This window comes from Protobothrops mucrosquamatus, unplaced genomic scaffold (assembly GCF_001527695.2).
Source record: "Protobothrops mucrosquamatus isolate PMUCROS unplaced genomic scaffold, P.Mucros_1.0 scaffold_199, whole genome shotgun sequence".
Taxonomy (NCBI): Eukaryota; Metazoa; Chordata; class Lepidosauria; order Squamata; family Viperidae; genus Protobothrops; species Protobothrops mucrosquamatus.
Genome location: NW_015386275.1, coordinates 47,953 through 69,274, shown reverse-complemented (window position 1 = coordinate 69,274; position 21,322 = coordinate 47,953). Strand labels below are relative to the sequence as shown.

General features: G+C 40.7%; 1 protein-coding gene across 1 annotated transcript in view; it reads left to right on the top strand.

Moving 5' to 3' along the window:
• The window catches only part of LOC107296093 (CD99 antigen), a 121,056-nt gene that overhangs the window by 82,536 nt on the left and 17,198 nt on the right, over positions 1-21,322 (top strand). The window contains exons 4-6 of the mRNA XM_015825440.1: positions 3,226-3,297; positions 11,769-11,825; positions 17,048-17,083. Coding sequence (XP_015680926.1) covers positions 3,226-3,297; positions 11,769-11,825; positions 17,048-17,083 — 165 coding nt within the window. The remainder of the gene's footprint in view (positions 1-3,225; positions 3,298-11,768; positions 11,826-17,047; positions 17,084-21,322) is intronic.

The window sequence follows — 21,322 nt, the reverse complement described above, 5'->3', positions numbered from 1 at the left end:
GACTCAGGGAATTTAATCCCACATTGTTCTAAGTCCAAAAATAAACTTTGCATTTTATTTAAATGCTGTTCCACAGATTCACCTGGTTGCAAACAGGCCCTGTAAAGTTTTCTTGACAATTGCACTATATTGCATGCAGAAACATTCACGTGCACAGCTCTCAACTTCAGCCAAATTTCCTTTGCAGTCTTTAGATTTGCAACATTTAGAAACTGTTCATCATCTAAATTTAAGATGAGATAAACCATTGCTTGATCATGACTTTTCTGATCAGCAGCTGCAAACACTTGTGGGGTATTTTCTACGATATACCACAGCTCTTTTGCTTTCAGCAAACATTCCATCTTAGCAGTCCATATAATGTAATTCTTTTGGCCTAAACGAGGCACAGAGCTTTCCTTAAATTTCATTGCAGCCATTCTGCTAATTCTGCCTTGTTCTTATACTTTCTAAACATAGGCAATTTCTTCCAGCTTTAAATTACAATGCAGTCCTTAGTAAGCTCTGGGCCCATAACCTGTTAGAGAATTTTAATTTCTCTATTGGTGAAAAAATGAATCAGAAGCTCTCACAGTTGACTGCATTTAGCTGATTCAAATAAACTCTTTATATTCATATCAAAATATTTACAATACCATACATTCTTCTTTACAGCAACATAGCACAATGAAGACTTCTTACAGCAGAGACAGACCTGAGACTGAAACTGAAACAAACAAAATCCAGTTCCAACTCAATACCCTTTTGCACAGACTCAGTAGCACTTTCTTCACATTGGCTGACTGAGTTACCACATGACTCTTCCTGCTCATGAATATTCCAACATATTTCCATCCAAACCAGTACCAGCTCGGAAGACTCCATTTTTAGGACTCCTTTTCATATTATTTTCCTGTATTCTTTTCACATGTGGCCTTACACACTTTACTTCCTCCTTCTGATTTTATGATAAAATTGAGAAGTGTAACTGCATGTAATTTACATACAGATCATATCATAGCCAAGACATGTATGAACTTTATAGATGATAACTAGCATCTTAAATTTGATTTTGGAAGCCCACTAAAAGCCAAAACAGGTGTTGCATGAGGGACTCAAATACACCCAGCAAGCTATATGTCACGATCCAGTTATATTTCCTTTCTATCTATCTCCTCTAATCTAAAACCAATTATTGCTATTTCCTGGGTCCTGCCATACTCCCAAGGGGGAGGGGGGACATGCAGAGGGGTTTTATTAGTTTTACTTCCTCTATTCACTACAAAGTAACCTTTTGTTTATTCGCCTCTACTAACCATTATATGGAACCATTTGACTCTTATCCTATGTCCCTCATAACTTCTCTTCCTTACTGGGAAACTAAAAAAAGGGGGTGTGTGTGAAAAGACACAGACCTCCGGAATCTGGTTTATTTCTCAGTCATCAAGATAAACTCTAAAGAGCTGGTGAATGATAGTGGAGCTGGTTTGATGTTATCTTTCATGGGTTTAACATCTAGAACAGTGGTGGCGAACCTATGGCATTTGGAGCCTTCTCTGTAGGCACACGCACCATCTCCACAGCCCCGCCTCCTCCCACAGCCACCTCCTCACCAGCAGCCCCCCCGGAGGAGAGTCGCCCCCTGGGCATAGCCCATGCAAAGCAGTGCAGCCAAGGACATGGTAGCCGGGCAGCGGGGACAAGACTCTGCCCTTGCACCCCATCGCGCGCAAATGATGCTGTGGGGCATGGGTGAAGGGCGTGGCCGCCATGACGCTGCTGGGCTGCCTGGGTGATCTATGGGGGGCCGTGGAGGTGGTGGGTGGCCCAGTGGGCAGGGCAGAGCAGGGACGGGGGTGAGGGGGCGGTTTTGGGGCACTCGGTCTCTAAAAGGTTTGCTATCACTGACCTAGAGAATTGCCGGCCTGAGTCGGCTGGAAGGAATGTGGAGAGGAGTTTGCTTAGGGACACTTTAAAACAGTGGTGGCGAACCTATGGCACGGGTGCCAGAGGCGGCACTCAGAGCCCTCTCTGCAGGCACATGCGCCGTTGCCCCAGTCCTAGGCCTTCAGCTGGGTTTTATAAAACCTTTTCGCTTTAGGCCTCCGCCGCCATGTACAAAAAAAAAGGTTCAATCAATCAGTCAATTTCAACTCCTCACGGAAAAAAAAAGATCTTGCAAAGTTGGAATTGATTGATTGAACTTTTTAGTCCCACCCAGTCTGCTGTTACCACTGCAGCCACGCCCATCCAATAGGCCACACCCACCCGGCACCCGACGATGCATAAGTGGGTTTTGGGTTGCAGTTTGGGCACTCAGTCTCTAAAAGGTTTGCCATCACTGCTTTAAAACATCGATGTATAAGGGAATCCCTCAGATCCTGTCTATTATGCCTACTATCAATTTCTTTTAATAAAAGTTCCTGTTGGAAGAGACTGTTTCCAAGAGTTCTGCTTTCTTAAGATGTGGATTATATCAGATTTTAAATACATGATAGTATTTGAATAGAAAGTTTCACAGAGCTCACGTATAACTGTTGTGTACATAAATACTTTTCTTTTTGGCATTGGCAAGATTTATTTTGCTTAATTAATTCAGATAAACAGATAGCAATTTTCTAATTCTATACATCCTGTAATAGTATTAGATTACTTTTGATTTTGAAAAGACCATCTTTTCCCAATCATATCTACCTGACCCACCATGGCAGAAAGGCAGAGAATGTTACAGGTTCTTAGCCCCTAAAGAGGCTGTGAGGAATAAAATAAATTCCACTTTAGCAAGGTTAAATATGGCTGCGCTTTGGCTATATGATTATACCTTAAAATACTGGCTCTAAATAGTTTTTATAAAATATAAGATAATCTATATTATGAAAAATTATACATTTCTTGTATACCTCACAAGGTCCATTTAGTGGGACCAAGAAGAAGGACCTTCTCTGTAGTAGCTCTCTCCCTGTGGACCATCATCCCTGCAGAGATAAGATTGGCCCTCGCTTTGACACTCTTTCACAAGCCTCTCAAGGCATGGTTCTGCCAGTGAGCATGGAGACCCCAAAGTGATAGGGAGCCCATCATGTAGTTGATCTGATTGTTGTTGCCAGAGGGGTGGGGATATATTGGTTTTGTTCTTTGTAAATCACCCAGGATCATCAAGAGTAAATTTGGCAGCCATATAAATTTTCTAAATAAATAAATACATTTTCTAGTTTGAAAGTTGTGCTTATCTTTCTTTATTACTAGATGGCGATGACTCCAAAAAAACAACAGCACCACCTCCTCAGCCTAAACCTGGAAGTCATGGCAACAGTGGGGGTAAGCTTGTTCAAAAAGTACATCTTTAGTGCCTAGTCATAGAATCATAGGGTTGAAAGGGACCTTGGAAGTCAAACCCCCTGCTCATGGCAAGAGTCTTATATCATCCCAGTTGAATGGTTGTCCAGTCTATTCTTGAAATCCTGTAGTAATGGAGCACCCACAACCACAGGAGGCAAACTGTTCCATTGATTAATTGTTCTTACTGTCAGAAAATTTTTCTTCTAGGTTCCTTCCTTCCTTCTTTCTTTTCTTTTCTTTTCTTTTCTTTTCTTTTCTTTTTTTTCTTGTCCTGCTCTCTGGTGTCCTAGAGAATAAGTCAATTCCCTCTTTGTGACAGCCCCTCAAGTCCTGGAAGAATCATATCGCCTTGATCCTTCTTTTCCATAGAGTAGACATACCTAGATCCCTGAACCATTTGTCATACAATTTAGCCTTCAGATCCTTTATCATTTTTGTTGTTCTTCTCTGCACATTTTCCAGGGTCTCAACATCTTGTTTGTATTGTGGGGATCAGATAGCATTCTCTTTGTACCTCAAAGAAGAGCTTTTGTTCTGTCTAAGTGAGGATTTCAATTTCAATATAAGATGCCTTAGGTGGTAACTATTAGACGATGTTCTTCTAATCACCACCCATTAAAATTTACCTTCCTAGGTACTAGTTTTGTACAGTATAACTGAGAAAAACAACTAATTTAAGAACTAGTCCAGAATGGTGAGCAGCGGGTGGGATTAGAAAACCTCCAGGATCTCTTGCAACTCTAGTTGAGAATGGTCACCTTTTATAACTTGGAGGGAGATATCTTCCACGATAGCCCACAAGTACTTCTTGCTTGTGCTCTATCCCTTGGAAAACTTTCTTACCTTTCTGCCTGCCATCTCCACCCTAATCAGTTTAGACAGCATGATACATATGTACTTGTGTTCAACTCCTATATGTGCTATAAGAGCATGGTCCCTTTCCACTTCGGCTCTTTTCTCTTTTAGCACTTTAGTTTATGGTATGTTTGATGTTTTATGCTAGTGTCCATAAATAAAAGTGAATACGCTTTGGTTTTCAAAAGAGATGCTTAATATGTGTTCCCACATGTTCTGAAATACCAATCAATCAATCAATCAATCAATCAATCAATCAATCAGAATAGAGCTGAAAGGGACCTTGGAGGTCTTCTAGTCCAATCCCCTGTTCAAGCAGGAGACCCTATCCCATTTCAGATAGGTGGCTGTCTAGTCTTTTCTTAAAAACCTCTAGTGATGAAGCACCTACAACTTCTGAAGGCAAGCTGTTCCAATGGTTAATTGTACTCACCGTCTGGAAGTTTCTCCTTAATTCCAGGTTGCTTCTCTCCTTGATTAGTTTCCATCCATTGTTTCTGTCTTCCCTTTTGGTGCTTTAAAAAATAAGTTGACCCCCTCTTTTTTGTGGCGGCCCCTATATTCCAGTATAGCAGTATGCTGGAATACTGCTATCATGTCACCCCTAATCCTTCTTTTCTCCAGCATGACAATGGAGAATCCACAGATGGGTTGATCTTGTCTTCCTGCCCTAGAGACTAAGTCAATCAACCTTTGCCACGCCTCTCTCCTTAGGCTAGGAATCCCCAGTCACGACTTAGTCTTCGCTCAAGAGAGACATGGCAAAGCTTGGCTCTTAGTCTCAGGCAGAAGCAGTGATCAGGTTGTATTGTTCTTGCTTTTTGTTTCTCCCCCATTCCCTTCGCTGGGCTGTTAGCAGCACAGCGCTAAACCGTCCAGTTCTTCAAAGGACTTTGAAGGCTTCAAACAGAAGCCTCAAGCCTCGTCTGTTTCGGCGGCCAGTTCATTGCGGGGGCCATTTTGGGCACCATGTGTGACGCTTGCTATACTCGTCCCATTTCTTTTTCTGCACTCGGTTTGGGAGCAGATTGGAGCACACCGGTTATTCACTGTTTGCTGCGCTCATTTCAGAGCGGTTTGGAGCTGTTTCAATTACTTATTGTTACAGGCTTCAGTTGAAGCCCCAAGTCCCCCTTTCGCTTTCGGCAGGCAGCGGTCGCCATTTTGGGCGCTGCATGGGCGGTTTCAGCTGGGGGAAGAAGCCCTTATTTTCCTAACAGGCTTCAGTCAGCTTCAAGGGGACGAATCTAGAATTACCCGTTTGGAGTGGAATTGGCATTAGGTTCCCCGGCGAGTGAAGCAACGGCCATATAAATCCGGCCACAACATACAGGCCCGAGATCAGAGCACAGCCTTAGTGGCGGCCATTTTGAAAGCCGCAAAGTGCGCTGAAACACAACAAAAGCAAAGAATCATTGTGCATTTACATTCTTCGGCGAATTACTGCATTAAGTGACTGATTCCATCTACCAAAGTCGACTTGGACTTTAAAACAGTCTATCCTCTTCCTTCATTCGGGGCAATTCAGCCTCAGGGCGCTAGGCCTACAAACAGAGGCGAGCAGATGTAAAGCCGCCATCTTGGCCTCGCACAAGGCCTCAATCTAGTGTTGACTATCTTCATATTCTGACTGTGCAAAGTGTGCTGGCCATACCATTGAATTGGTCTTGCCGCCACCAACTGTTACTAGTGTGCTGGCCATTACCATTAAGTTGGTCTTGCCGCCACTAAGGGGACTACATGTGGACTGGCCGTTACCATTGAGTTGGTCTTACCGCCACAGTAGAACTGACCAGAGCACTGGCTGTGCCTTTACTGGCCCTGCTGCCATCAGAAGCATTGCATGTGTGCTGGCTGTACCATTAAGTTGGTCTTGCAGCCACTATTAACCTTGAGTACACTGGCTGTCCCATTAACTGTCTCACTGTTTCTGAGCCAGGGTTCGTCTAATCCAGTGGTGGCGAACCTATGGCACGGGTGCCAGAGGCGGCACTCAGAGCCCTCTCTGTGGGCACACACGCCGTCGCCCCATTCCTAGGCCTTCAGCTGGGTTTTATAAAACCTTTTTGCTTTAGGCCTCAGCCGCCGTGTGCAAAAAAAAAAGGTTCAATCAATCAATCAATTTCAACTTCTCGCGGGAAAAAAAATCTTGCAAAGTTGGAATTGATTGATTGAACTTTTTAGTCCCACCCAGTCTGCCGTTACCACCTCAGCCATGCCCAGCCAATGGGCACGCCCAGCCAATGGGCCACACCCAGCCAATGGGCTACACCCACCCGGCACCCGACGATGCATAAGTGGTTTTGGGTTGCAGTTTGGGCACTCGGTCTCTAAAAGGTTCGCCATTACTGGCCTAATCTATACTTCCACTTTTGGTTTTTCCTGACTAGGTGTAAAACCTTGTTTTTCTTCACATTAAATTTCATGTTATTGGATAGGGTCCATTGTTCAAGTCTGACAAGAACTTTTTGGATCCTGAGCTTGTACTCTGGGGTGTTGGCTAGTCCTGCCAGCTTAGTGTCATCTGCAAATTTGATGAGTTCCCCTTTTATTCCTTCATCTAAGTCATTTATGAAGATATTGAAGAGTACCAGACCTAAGATGGAAACTTGTGGTATGCCACTGCTTCCTTCCTTCCATGTAGATGTAGTACCATTAAGGACTACTCGTTGAGTAAAGTTTGTCACCTAGTTACAAATCCATTTGGTGGTGATGCTTTCTATCCCACATTTTTCTATTTTACCAAGATATAGGTTGGGGTCTACTGTGTCAAATGCCTTGCTAAAGTCTAAGTATATTATGTCCACAGCATTTCGCTGATCTACTAATTTAGTCATTCCATCAAAGAATGAAATAAGATTGGTTTGGTATGATCTGGCTACTACAGTATTTCCCCAAAAATAAGGCCTACACCAACAATAAGCCCTAGCTTGATTTTTTGGGGTGGGCCTAATACAGTGATGGCGAACCTTTTAGAAACCGAGTGCCCAAACTGCAACCCAAAACCCACTTATGTATCGCTGGGTGCCGAGTGAGTGTGACCCACTGGGTGGGCGTGGCCACGGTACTCATGGAAGTGTGGATGGGCATGGCCCACTGGATGGGCATAGCTCACTGAATGGGCGTGGCTACAGTAGTCATGGCAGTGTGGGTGGGCGTGGCCACCTTGATGTTGCTCTTGAGGGATGCCTGTGGGGGCCGGGCAGGGTTGGTGGAGATCCAGGGGGTCTCTGGCAGATGGGGCAGTGGGCAGGAGACTCGTCATCTTGTTTTGGCAATGAGCCAATCAGATCACAATAGGATTCAGTTATTGATGTCATGTATTGAAGCTGAGAGGAGGACATTTGTCAGTGTGTTATGTGATCGCTATCAAGTTGGTTTGGGTTTTTTGTATTCTTTCATTTAGTGAGCTTGTAAAACGTAATAAAATTAAAGTCATGGTGCAAAGAGTTGACTGGTTGCCCAGAAAGCGATGTAAAATAGTTGTTATGGTTCCGGCTAATGAAACACTTCAAAGAACTTCCAGGCATTGATTTTCCTAAAAGTAATTTATTGTTACAAAATGTCGGCACAGGCATAACGAAGATATGCTAATATCTAAATTCTCTTCCTCTGAGCAATTAAATTATCAGCATGTTCCCTCCCTAAATTAGCTGTCATATATCACGTTATCCAATTAGTGTGAAGGTCAAAGGTTTCCTTCCTCTCTCTTTCCCAGGCTTTTCCCTCCACCCTCTTCTGCTCTGCATTAACTCTAAAAATACCAGACAGTTCTGCATATTGTCAAAGCAAGAATATACAGTATTTGCAGCGTTGACAATAGTATTATTAAGTGAACAAGGCTACAGTTATAAAGAAATTAGAAGAAAAATTGGTGGCATTTCTACTGTATACTTTTCCCAAAAGGTTTCACAATTTTGGCCACTACTGTATGAGGGGGGAATTAAACAACGAAAGCACAGTGTCTTGGATTTTACAGGTTGTTGGAAAAGTACTCGTTCATTTTACCAGATGCAGAAGATAACAGAAATCTGAAGCAGAATGCCTGTACTAGCAGATGCAACTGATATAAAATCTGGACGAAGAATGGTCAATAAAGCATTCTTGATTGCTTATTTTATCTTTCCTAATAAGCTGTAACCAACTTCCTCACTTAACTTTGCAAAACTTGTGGGTCCCACACCATTCTACATACTTGCAAGAAAGCAGCTGCAATCCGAGTACTCTTACTCAGGGCTTTTCCAGTCGCCTCGCAAGGTATCAAAAACTTGATGACACCCCCCTCCCAAAAAAGGAAAAAAGTGATAAAGTACAGTAGTCCTCAACTTACAACAGTTAACTTAGTGACTGTTCGAAGTTACAAAGGCACTGAATAAAGTGGCTTATGACTATTTTTCACTTATAACCATTGCAGCATCCCCAGGGTCATGTGCCTCCCTCCCTCCCTCCCTCCCTCCCTCTTTCTTTCCTTCCTTCCTTCCTTCCTTCCTTCCTTCCTTCCTCTCTCGCCCTTTCTCCAAAGTGCAAACACACGCGTCCTCCTCCCCCAGCGAGCTTCTGCAAAGCGCAAGTGGATGCAATGTCCCACCTTTTTCCTCCAAACTGCAAACACGCACGTCCTCCTCCCCCTGCCTCCTGCGCCGCCGCTGCTGCCCATGAGGCTTGGCAGACAACTTCTCCCCAGCCCCTGGACAAGGTAAAAGGGGCCAGATCCCAATCTCCCCCACCCAACCCTCCTCTCGCTGGCTGGCTGGCTGGCTCCTGGCCATTCTCCCGCTTCCCTGACCCAACCCTCGCAGAGCCCCGACCCAGTTCCTTACCTTCACCTGGCTTGTTCCGCAGCCTCATGGCAGCGGCACTGGGCAGGAGGCAGCAAACTGGCCACGGGGCAGACAGGGTTTTTGCTTTCCCAAAAGGCTGCCAACTCCTGGCTGGCAACCTGCCCGGCAGCCCTGCCCTGTCAGCACCTTGGGACTGGAGGCGGAGAGGCCATGCCAGGGGTCTGGCCATCGCTACCCAGGCCTCGCTCTGCATGGAGGATGGAGCCACATCGGAGGCTTCCTGACCGAGGCTGCAGAGGGGCATCCAGCAGGGCAGGGCAACCACCCAAGCTCGGAACCCCCGGACGGCCACCGGGTGGCGGCAAGGAGACGGCCCTGCTTCCCCTCGTCGCTGCTGGCCATCCGGGCTTTGCGGCCCAGCGCCCCCCTCCTGGCTGCCCTGCCCTGTTGGGTGCGCCTCTGCAGCCTCGGTCAGGAAGCCTCCGATGGGGCTCCATCCTCCATTTTTACCCATAATTAAACCTATATTTAATCTTTAAATGTTCCATTTAATAAATCCAATCATCTAATCTTTTAACTCTATTCAAAACATTTTTTCCTTTTTAGTTATCCATTGGAATTTTCTTAAAATCAATTACATTTAAATATCTAAAACATTTCCTTTATATTGATCACCCCAAACATTTTTATATTTCTCATATAAAAAAAAATAAAAAAATACTGTCTTAATTGGAGGGTTCATCCCTCTTAAACTAAAATCTTTCTATTTCTTCAACCATATTCAAACAAGTGTTTTAAAAGTGTTTTTAAATATTCCCTCTGATACACTCCATCATCTAATTCCTCAATTCTCACTTTAGCCCTCTTCTATTGCCAAGCATCTTTCCCAATCAATATATTCTGTTGAATCAAAGTCTTTCCATAATCTTGTAAATGTTGTTGTGGATATAGTAGCCAAATCAAACACCATGTCTTTGTAAAAAGATTTTGCCCCTTCATAGTCATTGAAGATTTCTCTCATCATTCCTTGTCTCCCCATTTCTTGTAGTACTCCCAACAGCTCAGCAATCCATTTTGTCAAATCTTTTTCCTTATCCTCAAATTTACTTTGTGGTCTTAGAGTACAAGTTATCTTTTCCATGTTCAATGTTTCTTGTAAGTCCTTCTCCACTTGAATCTCCACTAGTTTATATTCAGTTGTCTGCTTTACATGATCTCTCTCTCTCTTTTTGTTTTCTGATCATTTAATTGTTGTGACGTTAAATTGAGAATGCATTCATTTAAATTTTCAAATTCATTTTTAATTTTCTCATGGTTTGAAATTAATATCATTTGCATTTGTTGTAACAGAACATATATTTCCTCCTAGTAAGTATTTATTTTTTCTTGATATGTTCTTTCTGCAGATCTCTGATGCTCCATAATGACCAAAAATCCTTTCTCTGCCAATCACTTTAAAGTCACAAATTAAAAAATATTTATAATCCAGGAAGGTCAATTTTTTCTAAGTTTTATAGTTCTCACTTTGTAGATAGTCCACAATGTTTTCTTTTCTTTCGTTACAGCTGCTCTTTATTTAATCAAAGCCCTGAAGGTCACAACAGGCTTTTCTTTCTGAGCTGTATATTTAGGGCAGTATTTTCATCCACAACTAGATGTCAACACCAGTCTATCTTTCAATTTTCTGTATTTTTTCCCCTGTAAACTTAATTCGCCGCTTCCGTTTAGAGGAGGGTGGAGCAAAGACACACACCCCCTCATTTTTGGAGGATTTTTACTTCTGGTTTTTTTTCTTTTTTTCCAGGAAATAAGTCAGGTAGAAAAGAGAGAATCAATATTCTTACCCAGTTTGCTCACACTGTTTAAAATCATGCTTAGTTTAGTGCTTTTTGGCTTTGGCTGCATGTAGTTTGGGCTAGACTCACGAATGACGCTAGCCTTCTGTTGGTTTTTGGAGAGCTTTCCCCGGATGTCCAGATCGACCACCGTCTCCCCAGGACCGGAGGGGCTTCCCTCCTTCCTTGCCACCTCTCTGGGGTGGTTTTGGGCCCATTTAGGGTCCCCAAACAGAGAGAAATCAGCCATAGGGCGCAGATCTTCACAATCCCTCAGCTGTGGTGCTAGCTGCACAGAACCAGAAGCCAATACCACCTCCTCTTTTCTTAGGTCTGTTTCTTTTTAATAGTTTGTATCCTTCCATCAGTACATTCCAGTCATGAGTTTCATCCCACCAAGTTTCAATAATGGCAATTATATCATATCTGCCTTCATGTACTAATGCTTCAAGTTCACTCTGTTTGTTCCCTAAATTCTGAGTGTTAGTGTAGCATTTCAAAGGATTTGCACAATCCACATGCAAAATAATATTTTGTTTTCTTGACACCTATGTATTCATAATTATGAATACATTATTAATTCAGAAACATTTTTAGTATTTAGATAGATTTAAAATTTAAAATCTATCTAAGCAACAAAACATATGAGTTTGAGATATAGTTAAGATTCTTAATGGAAATTATGTAAAACTGCACTATGTAAATTGGTGTGTGTGCGTATGTGTGTATGTATACGTATATATATTTATTTTTGCTGACAAAAAGAAATCTGAATTTGTAATGTATCGCAGTAGCAACTTGAGCCTGCTTAATGCCCCTAGTATGGGGGGCGGCAAGGCAAAAGTGATTATAAAAATAGAACTGCAGTATAGCAGTCAAAAAATACCAAGGTGCAATCAATCAGACCGGTCTGTCTGAGACACTTTCTGTATTTATATATATATATAAATTGCTTTTACTCCTTTTGTTTTTATTAAAGGATTTGAAGATTCAGATTTATTAGATGGTAACTTGCCACCTGAGAATCCACAATCAGGTATGTTTTAAGTATTCACTCTATTTAAAATGGGAAAATATGAAAATATTGTAACGTGTGTTCATAAAAATATATTACCCAGGATTTCAGTTATTAACTTAAGATTTGATTCGCATTCAGTCCATTCATTATATTATGTTTATTTGTTTATTGGAACAAAATTAAAGCCACAGGAACCTTGGGAGGAAGTGATCATGCAGTATTGGAATTCAACATTATGGAAGCACAAGCAATAGAACACAGTCAAACTAGAGTCTTGGACTTTAAGAGAGCTAATTTCAATAAACTTAGAGAGGGCTTGGGAATGATTCCATGGATGAGAATCCTCAAGGGGAAAAGAACTCAAGAAGCTTGGGAAATGTTGAAAAGTGAGATAATAAAAGCCCAATCTAGCACAATACCAACAAAGAGGAAAAATAACAGCTCTCAAAAGAAACCAGCATGGCTGCAGAAAGAACTCTCTGATAAATTGAAAGATAAAAAGGACAAGTATAGAAAATGGAAAGAGGGGCACATAACTAAGTCAGAATATCAGCAAATAGCCCGAGCCTGCAAAGATGAAGTGAGGAAAGCTAAGGCTCAAAATGAACTAAGGCTTGCGACCAAAGTCAAAAATAACAAAAAAAGCTTCTTTCAACATGTAAAAAACAAGAAAAAAGTGAAGGAAATTATTGGCTCATTAGTGGGTGAAAATGGCAAGAAGGTGCCAAGCAACACGGAGAAAGCAGAACTATTTAACTCGTTTTTTGCATCTGTCTTTATACAAAGGGAAAAAACAGACCAACCTATCAAAAATAGTGCCATAAAAAACAGAATAGAAACACAAGTTAAGATAGGCAAGAAAATGGTAAGTGAGCACCTGTCCTGCCTAGACGAGTTCAGATCATCAGGACCATATGGATTACACCCCAAGGTTCTCAAGGAACTGGCAGATGTGATTTCAGAACCACTGAACTATATTTTTCAAAGATCCTGGAGCACTGGGGAACTACCAGAGGACTGGAAAAGAGCTGATGTAGTTCCCATCTTCAAAAAAGGGGAAAAAATGGATCCAGGAAATTACAGACCTATCAGCCTGACCTCAATACCTGGGAAGATTCTGGAAAAGATAATCAAACAATGAATCAGCGAACACCTAGAGGCAAACAAAGTCATTACTAAAAGCCAACATGGGTTTGTCAAAAACAGATCATGCCAGACAAATCTTATTGCATTCTTTGACCAAGTGACAAAATTAGTGGATCAGAGGACTGCTGTGGATATAATTTACTTGGACTTCCGTAAGGCATTTGATAAAGTAGATCACAACCTACTACTTTGATAAGATAGAAAAATGTGGGTTAGACAGCATCACCACCAGATGGATTCGTAGCTGGCTGACCGGCCGTACTCAGCGTGTGGTCCTCAATGGAACCGCATCTACAAGGAGGGAAGTATGTAGTGGGGTGCCCGAGGGCTCTGTTCTGGGCCCAGTGCTCTTCAACATCTTCATCAACGATTTGGACAAGGGGATAGATGGGGAACTCATCAAATTTGCAGACGACACCAAGCTGGCAGGAATAGCCAACACTCCAGAAGGCAGGCTTAAGATACAGGAGGATCTGGACAGACTTTAACACTGGGCGCTATCTAACAAAATGAAATTCAATGGTGAAAAAAGTAAGGTTCTACATTTAGGCAAGAAAAACCAAATGTACAGGTATAGTATAGGGGGTACCTTGCTCAATAGTAGTAACTGTGAGAGGGATCTCTGAGTCCTAGTGGACAATCACTTAAATATGAACCAGCAGTGTGCTGCAGCTGCCAAAAAAGCCAACACAGTGCTAGGCTGCATTAACAGAGGAATAGAATCAAGATCATGTGAAATGTTAATACCACATTACAATGCCTTGGAATACTGCATCCAGTTTTGGTCACCACAATGTAAAAAAGATGTTGAGACTCTAGAAAGAGTACAGAGAAGAACAACAAAGATGATTAGGGGACTGGGGACATATAAGGAACGGTTGCTGGAATTGGGTATGTCTAGTTTAATGAAGAGAAGGACGAGGGGGGACATGATAGCAGTCTTTCAATATCTCAGGGACTGCCACAAAGAAGAGGGAGTCAAGCTATTTTCCAAAGCGCTTGAAGGCAGGACAAGAAGCAACGGATGGAAACTGATCAAGGAGAGAAGCAACCTAGAACTAAGGAGAAACTTCCTGACAGTTAGAACAATTAACCAGTGGAACAACCTGCCTCCAGAAGTGGTGAATGCTCCAACACTGGAAGTTTTTAAGAAGAGACTGGACAGCCATTTGTCCGAAATGGAATAGGGTTTCCTGCCTGAGCAGGGAGTTGGGCTAGATGACCTCCAAGGTCCCTTCCAACTTCATCATCATCATCATCATCATCATCATCATCATCATTATTATTATTATTATATCTTTTATTCATTAAACATGAACCTCAGTCAACTGAACATTCAAATTGGCTGGCGCTGGTGGTTGACACGGGTTGCTACTAGCATCCTAGTTGTCAACCAGGTATCTCCTTAAAATATAAGATGTTCCGAGTAGCGCAGTTTTTTGTAACATTGCTGGAGTTATTGCAGGAAGCTGCAGTTTCTTGATGTATTTTGCAAAGTTTTTGGACATAGTTCCCAGTGCCCCAATGACAATGGGTACCACTGTTACACTTTTCATCTATAATCGTGCAGTTTCGATGGCCAGGTCGCAATATTTTGTAATTTTTTCCAGTTCTTTTTCTTCGACTCTGGCATCTCCTGATACAGTGATATCAATCAGCTGTACGCTTCGGTTCTCTACAACTGTGATATCCGGGATATTGTGTTCCAAATTATTATTATTATTATTATTATTATTATTATTATTATTATTATTATTATTATTATTATTATTATTATTATTATTATTATTGCCTCTTGTGTGTGTGCTCCAGTGTACAAATTTTAGTTTGATTCCGCCTTAGGTAAAATATTTTTTTTAATACTCATCTTTTCCAAAATCTAAAGTAGTATATAAATAAAATAAAAATAAATAAACATTTCATGTTGGATAATATTTACTAAGAATGCTGAAAAAGTGTCGTTAAATCAGACAATCGGTCTTTATATTCATATTTTTTTCTAAAAAATTTTTTTTTTCTAGAAATATGGTCAAATGCAGCCATTACAGTGCAGTCTTTATACAATATTGTTTTAAAGTCCCATTGAGCTTCATAGGATTTGCTCACAGATAAATGAATACAAAAATATAGGCTGACAGAACTGTTGCTGCAAAGGAGCACTCACTGCAGTCCCTATACTAACATGCGTGTGATACGTTGCTTGGGTCTGATAATATGTTGAATTGCTTACTATAATGTTTCTTTATAACTTCAATGCTTCTCCTATTTTTAATAGCATGATTTTTTTCTAAAAAAGATTGGAGTTGCTTTTATAAAACATATAAGCAGAGCAATGTTTTACAGGTCATCCTAATTTAGCAACCACAATTGGGACCAGTAACTTGGTTGTAAGTGAAATGGTTGCTAAATGAAACTGCCACAATGTTTATATGCTTACTTCAGCTTTCCTTTGCTTTATAAACTTCAAATGCAAGGACTGGTCACAAAGTTACTTTTTCCTTATTGTTGTAACTATAAATAGTTTCTGTACAAGCAAAACAGGTAGACCACTAAACTAGGTCTACTTGTATTGCTACTTTGTAGGACCAGCTCCTGATTTCATGTGTAGGTTTGCGTGTACAACTAATAAAAACTTATTATTTAATTCTCAATTATATCTATGAGCATAATTTGAGTGTTTTGGTCATAATGAGACTGTTGCTTCTCATATTATTATACACATTTTTAAAATCTAGGCTGTGCTTCTAACCCTTCCTCAGGTATGTAGGCTGTTATCAGCATATGTTTCTTTTCTTACACTAAACTCTTCTTCAAAACTGGTGCATCAGATATTTCTTACTGCATTAATTTTCTTAATGTATTCATTTGTTTTGGATAATATTTACATGTGTTAACAATTCAGTAAAATCTTGCTCCTTCATTTAAAATGAAGAAGGTCAATTTAAACTTGTTTACATAAAGCCATCATGTTTTTTGATACTGTAAGGGCAGTCCTTAATATTTTATAGGTAGCTACAGAACAAGAATATTTTAATTCATATAAGCTTAACTTATTATTCATTTTTATAACCTATTTAATAATGTTAATTAAAAATAATAATATATTGTATGTTTAATAAGACATTGGTTGTCAAGCAGCCACAATAAGACACATAGACTATTTAATTGTAGCTCACAAACATGCTATATCAGGCATAAAGGAAATTTAAAAAAAAAGAATTGACGGGATATATGGCTATTATGACTTATTAAATCATTTTTGATTATATCAACTCTACTAGAATATTTTTTATCATAAATAAAAGTAGTTGGTGCAAAACACAGATGAAATAAGAATATAACTTCAAACTGAAACTAGACAGTGAGAGTGCTTTTTCCTATATATTTGAAGCAATGGTCTTCCTTCAGAGCAAACATACGTAGTTAATTTAGTGCCTTATTTTGCCATATTAATTTGATTTGACTGTGGGTGATCCATCAGAGGTAATTCGGTTGAGAATTAAATATATTAGTTTACTTGCACAACTGGAAATATTATTTCTGCTATTTTAGTGTATATAGTATTTTTGCTATTTAGTGGCATGCCATTTGCCTCTAAAACTCAAATTCAAGCTAAGCTGTCAAGCACATTTTAATCTAAATTCCTGCCCTTAGAAGGGGAGTTAAGTTCATTGACTTAAGCAGTCATTTTCTACAATTTTGTGATGGAGAATTCATGTAAGAAATTTAAAAGTTTTAACTTTAAAAGTAGCTTATAACCAAACATATTGGAACATATCTGAGTAATTGCAATAATGAGGAACACTTCAGCAAAAAATACCATACTCTTTACAAGCAATATACATTAAGGCTTAAGGTTTGGTTTTAAGCAGGGAGACGTAGAACATACTGATTTAAACTGTTTCAAATATGAAACATCCCATTTGAACTGAAATGTTTGGAAGAACTCCTGATTTCAAACATGCATCAATATTATTTCATAAAAAATCCTGGCTTCTACTTTACTTTTTACCAAAAGGTAGCCCATTTTCTGTCTTGCACAGCATGACTTTATGATATGTAACAAACCTTCTTTAATCAAACTATTCTTTTAGGTGGGGACGATTCTGGCTCCGCTGGAGCTAAAACAGGTAAGCTTTTTTTAATCCCTTGTTATAGCTTCTATAACTTTTCCCACATTTTGAATGGTCCTTGGAAGATAAAGTTAGATTTCTAATTGGGAGAAATTCTTTTAAGTCTGATCCCTTATCTGAAAACTGGAGTCATCATCCATATCTTCAAGAAAACATTCTACGATCACATGGAATTCATAGCTAACCATCTCGTTTCTACTTCAAGGACAACAAGATATAAGAAATTTGCCAAATAAATTAGCTTTGAACTTAGACTATTGAAGCATGATCTTCTACTACGTGCTTTATATTCATACCCATTTACAGCCGAAAAAGTGTAGAGGGGGCTGCAGGATTTGATGATATGTTCCAAGAAGTACTAAAGAACAGTGGACCAGCTACTAAATGTAGGCTTGCTTCCTTTTTTAGTTCCATACTATACTCAGGATGGCTTCCTCCTATATTCAAGAAGACCAAAATTAGTGCAGTTTTGAAACCAGGGAAGAATCCAAATTTTCCCCAAAATTACAGCCAATTGCTCTTCTCTGTGTTACCTATAAACTTTTAGAAAGACTTGTGTTAAACAGAATAGCCCTAGGAGTAGAATCTGTAATCCAAGTAGAACTGTAAGGACCTCCCCCAGCAGTCCCCTTCAGGAAAGCATGACTCTTGACTCCATGTAGTTAATCAAAAGAACTTTTACTGAGAGGTAGTGGTTTCAGTAGAACCAAGTGGAATCTAACATTCCTGCGCAAAGCAACAAGCTACTCTTCCCACAATGAAACCCAGCTCCCCTGGCCAGTCCACTGGCAGTCAATAGAGTGCCACAAGGTTGTTTTGAGAACGTCAAAGCCCAGGATAAATAGCGGTTCATCTTTGCGGCATAGCAACCTTGGTAGCAGGCTGAAACCAGTTGGGAAGGAGTCTATCCCGTCTCTGAAGGCGATCCTCCTCCCTATTTTCCAAGCAAGTACAGTGTTACAGCAAAAGTGAAAGTATGCAAAGAATGCCTCCCCAAAGTGGGCCTCCTCCACCAGAATGGCAGGACACCTGTAAAAGGGGACCTGACATGCTGTCCCCTCAAAAGAGGGATCACATCTATAAAAAAGAAGGGAGAGAAGAAAAAGAAAAGATTAAAACAATCACTCTGGTTTATCAAGATATTGATTATGAAAACATTTCACTGATCTAGGGACCCTAACATGCTTGGAATCCACCCACTTGTTTTGGCCAGCAGGAAAATCCTGCCATGCTACTAAATACTGAAGATTCCCCCTTTGTCTTCGTGAATCCAATATTTCCTTCACCTCAAAATGTTGCCCCTCCATCATAACAGGTTGTTGGTCTAAAAGGCGAGGAAACTTCAGGCTTCAACAAACAACAATAAAAAACAGGATGAACTTGTCAAAGTGACTTTGGCAATTCTAACTCTATAGTCACATGGTTAATAAGGCGCTTTATGGGGAAAGGGCCCACATATTTAGGTCCTAGTTTTTTAGAGGGTTGAAGCGATTTCAAATAACAAGTGGACAAGTAAACACTCTCTCCCACTTTAAAAGGTTTTGGCTCAATTCATTTTTTATTAGCTTGTGCTTTATAAGCATCGCAGGCTTCCGCCAGCACTTCACTCACAATGGGCCAGGTGTTGTGCAACCGAGAGACCCATTCTTTCAAGGATGGCACCCCTGGGTCACCAGTAGAAAGCTCAGGCATAGGCTTGAAGTCTTGACCAGTAGCCACTCAGAAAGGGGTAAAACCAGTGTTACTGTGTATAGAGTTATTATACGCCACCTCTGCAAATGGCAAAAGTTCTATCCAATTGTCTTGTTGATAATTGATAAAACATCTAAAGTATTGTTCAAATACTGAGTTCATTAGTTCACAACCCCTATTCGTTTGAGGGTGGTAACTAGAACTGAGCCTCCAAGTCCAAAAAGGCTCTCCAAAATTTGGAGGTGAAATGTACTCTTCTATTGGAGATAATACATTGAGGTGCTCTATGTAGCTGATAAATGTGATGCAAAAATAGCTTTGCAATGCTTCATGCTGAAGAGATCTTTTAGCAAGGAATAAAGTGCACTTGCTTAGAAAATAAGGCAGTTATCACCCAGATTACAGTATTTCACGCGCTTTTGGGAAATTCAACAATAAAGTCCATAGAGATCTCTCTCCAGGGTGCTGATGGCTCACCAGCAGTTTGAAGCCGTCCAGGGGTTTTCGCTGACGCACATACTGGACAACTAGCAACAAAACCTTCAATGTCCTTTTTAAGGGATGGCCACCAAAATTGTCTCTTGACTAGGTGCAGCATCTTTACGAATCCAAAATGACCCGCTGTCTTTGAGTCGTGGCAGGTTCTTAACACCAGGAGTTTCTGGCTTTTTGGAACAAAGTTTTGCTCCCACCCAGGCTAGTCTGTCTCAAATTGAGCAAATGTTGCTGTGTGTTTGAAACTACTTGTCATCCTTTCGGGCTGCTCTTAAGGCAGACATCACATCTTTTGGTACTTGAGCCCTGATAATCACTTGGGTTGCCAATTGATGGGATGGAAGTACCAACTGGATTATTTTGAGTTTGGAGCAAATTGTATTGCTGCATCTGTGACACCGTGTCTGCCAAGAAACTCTTCTTCTCCCAGGGGAAATAGCGCAGGGTGAATTTAAAATGGTTAAAATATTGTATCCACTGGGCTTGCTTAGGAAAGAGCTTGAGAGGGGTTTTCAGTGATTCTAAAGTTTTGTGATCAGTCCATACTTCGAAAGAAATGTCTCCATGTGAGAGTGCCCATCTCACAACATAGGCCTCTTTCTTCCACACCGCCCATCGTTGTTCCATTTCTTGAAAGGTTTTTTGGAGGTGTAGGTACAGGGCTGTAGTTGTCCATTCTCATTTTCCTGTAGCAACAGTGCCGCCACAGCCACGTCACTAGCATCAGCTTGTATAACAAATAGTTTTACTGGGTTAGGGGAAAACAAGTGCTTAAGTTTCTCAAAAGTGGCTTGGCACTTCATGGGCCAGTTAAGTGGCTGACTAGGTTTGAGTTTATCCCCTCCCTTAGTTTTTAATAAGTTCGTAACAGGGAGGGCTATTTGGGCAAACAAGGGGATAAATTGCAGATAAAAGTTAGCAAAGCCTGAGAATTTTTGGAGGTATTTCTTTTAAAATTATAATATTTTGATCTGCAATTTGAAATCTCTGTTTGTAAAAAGCCTGGATAATTGCATTTCGAAGTGATCTCCTGGAGAAATAAATAACCACATCTCTAGGTAACTTTTTCTGCCTCGCAATCCATGAATTAACCCTAAATATTTTATCGATCTCTCTTGATAATTCCTCAAATTCACATCCCAGAATAGGAGCTATAGCCTTTGCCACCTCCTCTTTCAGATCCTCTCGTGAGTTCTCCTTTAATCCTCTTATTCGCAATGCAAATTCCATATCCCTATATTGTGAGATGGTAACTTCATCCTCCATTATAACAATCTTATTTTCAACTTTGGCAACTCTACTTTCTAACTTTTCAGTATTTTCCACAACTTCATCCAGGCGATCATCCAAACGTTCAATGTGTGTAGCTAAGCCTTGAAATGCAAGCAATATGTCTTCCCTCATTTCTCTATTTTTATTCTCAAGAAGGTCGGCCATCTCATCCTTCATTTTACTATCAAAGAGATCAGCCATTTCCTCCTTTATTTCTTGTGTTGTTAGCTTTAAAGCATCTTGAATATCCTTAAGCATAAGTGCAGGTGGTGGGGGAGAAGGTGGGGGTGATCTTGTCTTAGATTGCACTGCAGGCTGTATTAGAGGAGAAGAAATCATGCCTTTAGAAACAGCAGAAATTCCCAAACACTTTGAAGCCATACTTATAAGTTTCACTTTCCCCCTTTCAAACAAAGAAGCAGCATTCCGGCGCCATTTTCCCCTTTGAGTTCAATTAGAATATGGAGAAGATTATTTATCCCCGAGTTAAAGTTTCCAGCACTTGCAATTTTAAATTCTCTTGATTAGCTCTGTCCGCTTTTAAGTACTTACAAGTCCCTTTAAAATGCAGATGTGGGGGACTTCCGGTGGTGGCACCAGGGCGATGCAGAGTTAAGGAGACAGGCTCTGTCACCTAACTCTGATCTTTCCACGTTTGGAGACCCTTTGGGGGCGCGGGGAAGTCTGGAGGACAACGCGTGAGAAAGGGGGATGCCGGAGGAACAACGAGGCGAAAGGCAATCGCCCGTTAGGACGAAGGAAACCTCCTAATTTCAA